The sequence below is a fragment of the Exophiala aquamarina genome, assembly GCF_000709125.1.
Source record: "Exophiala aquamarina CBS 119918 chromosome Unknown aczIA-supercont1.26, whole genome shotgun sequence".
Classification (NCBI taxonomy): domain Eukaryota; kingdom Fungi; phylum Ascomycota; class Eurotiomycetes; order Chaetothyriales; family Herpotrichiellaceae; genus Exophiala; species Exophiala aquamarina.
In genome coordinates, this window is record NW_013550562.1 from 297042 (window position 1) to 304734 (window position 7693).

A 7693-nucleotide genomic window follows, 5' to 3' on the forward strand; every position below is an offset into this window, starting at 1 on the left:
CTCATTCGAAAAGTTCAAGGCTACAATCGCTTTCCGCTCCTCTGACTGACCACTCACAGACTTCTTTAGGTAGGTGAACGTCCTCTCATTTCCTCGATCTAGTAGCTCGAATTGCCCTTCAACAAAAAGATCTACATTCTCCTTGCGTAACTTAATTAGTTCCTTCTAGAACTCTAGCACGCTATTCTTAGCTCCTAACAAATTAGCGACATTAATTTCTATATAGATTTCGTTAATCTTGATCTAAGGAGAGGCTTTAGGAGCACTGAATCCTATATTTAGGCTTTTAGATAACTATTGTATTAGTGTACGCGTATTATCCCGCGACGTCCGATAAGCCGCAGCTAATACCTTCGATTATATCTCTTTATCTCCTTAATACTGTAGCTCTATTTCCTTGAAATATCGGAGGATTGCCGTGTCTCTAAAATCCTGGCGCGTCCACGATTCTAGTACGTTCCGTATGCTAATCTCCTAGCCCTAATAAATGAATAGCGTCCTAGACAATATTGCTACAAAGAGTATAAGTATCTTAGCTACGGCTACTTAGTCCCCTAACCCGCCTGGCCTAAAACGACAACGCTCCTTACATTGTTATAGTTCTCGAGAAAAGTTATAGTCTACTATTCCGGCGTACCCATGAGAAAGCCTAAAGTTTTAGCGAATGCGTCCTTTATATCTAGCAACTTCGACCGTTAGAAATTATAAGGCTTGCCGTTCTAGTTATTCGAGGCTATGAAAAAGTTAAAGTTAAATATTATATCTAACTCACGGGGTTTTGCCGATTTATACTTCATGATCTCGTCGATATTAGTTACGGGTAGCTCGCCTAGAAGTAGTATATCTTCCCCACCGAATCGCTTAAGTGCTTCAGTTCGCATCTCCTATAGCTACTCGTACATTTTCGGCCCGTCAACGATGTACTATAGTATTATAGGCTGGAATTGTTCGTTGGAGATTGATTTAATTTAATTTAATTAGTTCATAGTCTGTCCCAGCCGCCTTATATAGTAGCAGCTATGCAGCGTACGACTATAAGTATAGGTGCTTCCCCCCGTTAAGTTTCTATACGATAAGCCGCTCCTCCTAGAACTACTTCTACCTCTACTCCACGTAGTTCCAATACTCGTATATATAGCCTTAATAACTATATCCTACGTCTATATACGTATCCGGCCTTTCCTAGCCGTCCTCTTCTTCTATCTACTAATAAATACTCGTCTACGCTAAGTATATTCGAATCCTATAGACGGTACTACTCGGAATTACTCTAGTAGTCCCGTCCTAATTATTATCTTTACCGCGCGAACGACACTTAAGGAGCTATAGAGAATATACTTAATGTCTATATATAGAGTTTTACCTACCTATATTTTCTATCGTTCCTCGTACTAATTTCGATATTCGAGTAGAATGTATCGTACTATTTAGCGGCCGTAGCCGTAGTCGTATTAGTCGGTATCGGCCTTATTAATAGTATAAAGATACGCGCGTAGGCTAATTTTACCGTTATATATCTATATTATAACCGAGCTAATTACTCTATATATACCTATATAGGCGGTTAAGAGACCCTTTCCGGGGCGGAGTCTAAGCCTAAATAGCCCTCGTTCGTATTTAGCCGCTTCCTAGGATCGTTCCTATTCGATCTTTATATTATATCGAATAGTAGTCTTTATAGTTACTATTAAAATCCGAGGTATAGAGACTTCTACCTAAGGATCTAGGTTATTCGTTATACCTATCTAGCTCGTAGCCTCTTTTACCGCTCGGTCGGCCGCTTTATTACTAGGTACACTAAGATAGATAGGAATCTAATAAAGCTAAATCTTCTATCCTTTATCTCGAAGTTAACTATTACGACGGTTAAGAAATAGGTTACCTTATATAGGTACCCTCGAGGGACCCTAGAGGTATTAGTAGGAAGGTATACCGACGGAGCTATAGGAGGCTAAGGTACGTAACCGAGGAACCGGATTAGGAAATAATCGCGGTCTATAGAGCTATAGGCTACTAGAGTAGGAAGGTATAGGAATATAGGTAACGCTCTAGTATTATATATATACGCTTATTACCCTAGATAGGACTATTTATAGTTAACTTCGTTAGTAATTCTATATCTATATTTTAGGATATAGTCCGACGAATAAGTATTTCCTTTATTATCTTAGTTAATACTCTAGTACCTACTCTATTAAGGAACCCTACGTTAGTTAGAACTACTTATAGCTCGGATTATAATACTTTAACTACTACTTAATTAGTATTAGATATTTAATATAGAATTATCTCGAATTAAATTTCTACTACCTAGCGTATATCTACTTATAGCCTTAAATAATTCTTTAAAGACTAATATTATATAAGATAGTAGTTCTAACGAAGACTTAGATTGTAAGAGTATAAGTAACTTAACGAGAACACTAAGATAATCGATTAATTACTATATAGTCCTTAGAACATCGACTATAAGAACTTAAGGAGTCCAAAAACCTCGTATACGATTCGTATAGCCCCTAAGGTCTTATATACTAGGCCCCTTAGTATTTTAGGACTAGTCTTAGTATAGGATAGGTACTTCTAGAGTCTATCGTAGTCCTATCCCGTAATAATTACCTCCCTCTCCCGAAGTATACTCGTCCTCGAGTATAGGAGTAGTAGGTAAGAAGTAGCGTTCTAGTATAGCGCTGTATACGTTCTATATTAATATTAGAAAAAACGTAATACGTTTCCCTAATCTTAGGGTCGCTCCTAATCCTAATTTATTCTACTCTTAGGGATTATTCCGTATTTACTTTAGTTTACCTAATCTTAGCGAAACTTCGCGTACTTCTCGTACCTTAGTATAGTATATATAGTAAGCTATATCTATAAGGCTAAACTTTTTAATTATTTAGTCTTCGCTATTTAATCTTCGTTAAGGTCTTAGCGATTAGTCTCTAGGTAAGGAATATATTAACCTTCCTCTACTCTATCTTTCTTCTTCTTTTTTTTTATATTTCTTATTCCTTAAGACCCTCCCCCTTAGTAAGTCCTATAGTTAGCCCTCTACTTTTTCTCTACTAATAGTATACTAGCTACTTATCTTCTTATTTCTATCTAGAATTTCTATATAAGTTTCTATTTTTTCCTAGGATAGTTAAAGTTAACCTAGTATACTAATTATACTTATCTAGTATACCTCTTAGTCGAGCCTTCGTTCTATTAATTTAAGGGAATATTAGTAATAAGATTACCGAATATATTTATATAAGATATATAAGATCCTTAGGAAGGAATAACTAAGTATTACTTAATAAGAGTAAGCTTACTCTTTTTATACTAGGTATATACTAACTCTATTTTAGATAGGAAGATTTAATATAAGACTAAGAATAGGAAATATACTTAGTATAGAATCTAGGATTATACTTATAAGGTAGTAAGTTTCCTTTTCTTATACTATTCCTATACTAACCTCCTAGATATCCTTATATTTAATCTATACTATAAGGATTCTAGTTAAGTTTACTATAAATTCTATTAAGCCTAGTAGTATTAGCTAGATTATTTACTCTAGTAAGCTTTTTATCTTTCTAGCTATTCCCTTACTAATTCTATACTAGATCGTTCTATTATAGAAGTAATTAATCGTATAGTCCGCTATATTACTTCTAGCGTTATATTTCGTAATAAATTCGTAAGCTTCTCGATTACTAAACTAGATAAGAAGAATCCTAATTCTATAATATCTCTTCTAATACTTAATATTATTAGAACTTTAGCTAAAGTCTAAGCTTAGGCTATAGGTTCTCCTACTACCCCTATACTTTCCTTATACTAATACTTTCTCTAGGCCCGAATTATTCTACCCCCTTAGCCTAAGAGAAATTTATATAATTTAATCGCTAGTAAGCTTAGAGCTAATATAATAATAGAGGATATTAAGATTAAAGCTACCGATAACTAGCCTACTAGACGAGTACGACGATACTTCTATATAGATACTAATAGTAATAAGGGTAAGCGGCTTCATACTACTAATAGAAATTTCTATACTTTTACTAACTTAGAATAATTATTATTAGATAAACTTATAAAGTAGGTAACTCGTAAGCGACTCGTAGCTAAATCTCCTACTATATCTTTAAAACGCTCTAGAACTAATAGTTCTACTAAGAATTCTAATTATTACTCTAGCTCTAGTCCTAGCTTTAAGTAGGTTTCTAGCTTTAAGTACTACTCTACTATACTAATAGTATACTTTTTTATCTTATATCCTACTTTTATAGGTTTTTAAAGTTAAATTCTAACTTCTTATTATTCTTTAGCTCTATAGCTATTAAGTAGTAGTTATCTCGTATACCTTATATATACTATACTCTAAATAGGCCTTATAAAGATATCTTTATTTTATTTCTACTTTCTAATTTTTACTCGTAATCTTATCTACTCGAGTCCTTAAAGATTATATATCTTCCTAAACTTAACGAGTAGCTCGCCCGCGTTTAGTAGGTATTTCGCGGATTCCTAGGTATCTTCCGCCTTAGAGAAATCCTTCTACCTAACTAGATACCGACGTTCTACCTTAGTATCCTAGTAGTCGAGAATCTTTTCGACTTTCTACTATTTATTCTCGTCTATATCGATAGGCCTAGGCTTCTCGCCCTCGGGTCGTATACGATATAGTTCTAGTAACGATATATAGAATGTATTATATAGCCTTTTATACTTCGTTAGTAGCTTTAGTATATAGATATTCTAACCTACTACCTTAAGTACTTTAAAAGGCCCTAAGAACTAGTTACTTAGTTTCTTACTTACTCTTCGCGTACGAATAAACTTAGAAGATAGTATAACTTAGTCCTCTAGAGTATATATTCGTAGTCCTCGACGCTTATTATAGTACTTTACTATACTATACTATACTTATTTCTACTATACTATAGTTTCTTACCGAGCTTCTTTAAGCGCCCTAGCTTTCGCTCGTACGAGGTTATTATTATCCTCCTATAATTTCCGTACGATATTAATATTTATCGTAGATTTAAACGTTAGGACTTAAGAGAATAGTATTTTCTTAGTCGTAGTATTAATCGTCTAATTATAAGCGTACTCCGCGCTAAGTAGTAGTATAATTTAGTCGTCTTAATAGTAATTAATATAGTAATATAGATAATATTCTAGGGTCTAATTTATTCTCTTAGTCTATCTATCGGTCTAAGGGTAGAACGCGGTCGAAAACTATCGCTTAATCGCTAGGTAATAGTATAGGGTTTCCTAGTATACTAAAGTAAATACTATACTCCTATTACTTACGATACTTCGAAGTATACCGAATCGAGTAAATATTTCTTCTACTAAGATATCTCCTAGCTCTTCGGCTACGATTTCTACGCGATACGAAATATAGCGAACTATTTTAGATAGTCGATATACTACTATAAGTAGCGCGTCGTACGCTATTCTTCTACGAGCTAAAGGCGGAAGCTCCGTTATAAAGTCTATAGATATATTCTACTACGGTTTTTCCGACTATAGTAGTACCGCTAATAGTTCGTATAGCTTATATCTCGATACTTTTATACGCTAATATATATTATATAAAGAAATATAGGTTCGTACGTTCTTCGCTAGTTTAGACTACTAATAAAAGCGCTTAATAATAATAAGAGTTCTTTTCCGGCCGAAATAGCTCTCCTACTAGAAGTTATTATAATTCGCCCTTAAGATCTCTAATTTTATACTAAGATTATAAGGTATATATATCGCGCCTTACCTTCGTACGAGACTCGCGGAATCCTCGCGCTATACTCCTTTCTAAACCCCCTAGGAAATCCTTTCTTCGAGTAGCTTACTCTACTTACGCCTTTTATACTACGCGTCGGTACTTTATAGCGCTAATAATTCCTTAACTAAGTTACCTAGAATCTAGCTCTTCTAGGCCGAGGTAATAGCGTTCTCGTCTACGCTAGGGTATATATAGAGCTTTACTATAGACTACGAGAAGCGTCTACTTCGTACTAAGAATATATCGTTACTAGACTTTAACTTTATACCTTTATTAAGAGTATCGAGGAATCTATACGCTTCGTCCTTACGCGTACCCTACTCTACTAGAGTATAGAAACTACTCTTAATCGAGTCTTTAGTCCGTCGGGTTAACTCCCGCGTTATAGTATAAATAGAAATACTTATAGCGCTTAGATTACTATTTAATAGCGAATCTTCCTCGCTACCTAGGCGAGACCGAAGAAGTTATAAAAATAAGTTCTTAGAGTACTCCTAAAAAGTTATATAGTCTAGTCGACGAAATAGGTCGTTAGCGAAATTCTCCTTTCCCTTTCGATACTATATTACGAAGTTAAAGATACTAAGTATCTTCGCCTAGCGTACTTATCTACGGTTTAGCGCCTTTATCGATATAAAATACTTTAATATATTATAATTAGTTAGGACTAGCGTACTAGTCGTAGCTTTCTCTAAGTAGTAGCGCTACTTTTTAAAGGATTCTACGATAGCTAGTATCTCCTAATTCGATATTCTATAGTTACGCTCTACGACGTTCTACTTTCTTAAAAAGAAAGCTATAGGTTTTTATATCGTTCGTTCTCGGATAGTACGCGACTTATATACTTACGAGAGAATCGAACTATAAGCCTTTCCTAAGGCGTCGAGTTCTACCTTATACTATTATATAGAGTTATAGTAGACTAGTAGTAGCGTACTATAAAAGTATACTTTTAGTACCTTCTAAGCTATTTTAGCCTCGTCTATCTATTTAAACGAGTCTATCTTCTTCCCTTTCTATATTTCTTTTAGGAGATTAGTAATAGAAGTAGTTACTTACGAGTATTCTACGATAAAACCTCGATAGAAGTTCGTAAAATCTAAGAAGACTTAGATTTTCCGGAAAGATATCGATCGGAGCTAGTCTTAGACCGCGATAACCCTTCGAGAGTCTATCGAGATACCTTTAATTCCTACGATAAATCTTAAGAACTCGACTCTCCGAGTCGAGAACTTATACTTCGAAAGCTTAATATATAGTTTATACTTTCGGAGCCTTTCGAGTACTAAGCGTATATACTTAGTATACTCTATCGAGTCTTAACTAAAAATAAGAATATTATCGAGATATACTACGTATATAATATTAAGGAGCTCCTTTAACGCCTCGTTAATATAGACTTAGAAAGTTACCGAAGTATTAGTAAGACTAAACGGTATAACTAGATATTCGAAATAGCTATACCGCGTACGAAACGTAGTCTTCTAGACGTTCTTCTTATATATTCGTATTCTATAGTATATATTATATAAGTTTAACTTAGTATATATAGTAGCGCCGACTAATCGGTCTAGTATCTTACTAATTAAGGATAAGGAATAACGATTCTTTACGATTATTCTATTTAAGGTACGATAGTCGATATAGAGTCGTAAGCTACCGTCCTTCTTTAGTATAAATAGAATAGAAGCCCCTATAGGCGACTCGCTCCTCCTAATTTATCTTCGCGCTAAGTATTTATTAAGATACTCGCGGAGTACTCGAAGCTCCTTCGTACTAAGAAGATAGATTAGCCTATAACTCGCTATCGAACCTTCTTCTAAAGGAATCGAGTAAGTTACTCTAGTATCTAGCGGTAGCTTACTTATATCCTCTTCCGAGAATATATTACTAAAATCTCGATACTCTTTCGATAAAGAGACC

The 7693-nt window shown here is 34.5% G+C and overlaps 1 protein-coding gene across 1 annotated transcript; it reads right to left on the minus strand.

The window, feature by feature from the left end:
- On the minus strand, window positions 1-165 carry A1O9_12745 (uncharacterized protein; the record flags this gene model as incomplete). The annotated part of the gene is made up of 1 exon (XM_013398378.1): window positions 1-165. A coding segment is annotated over one exon (165 nt), but the record flags the coding sequence as incomplete, so codon positions are not given.
- Between the last annotated feature and the right edge of the window lie 7528 nt (window positions 166-7693).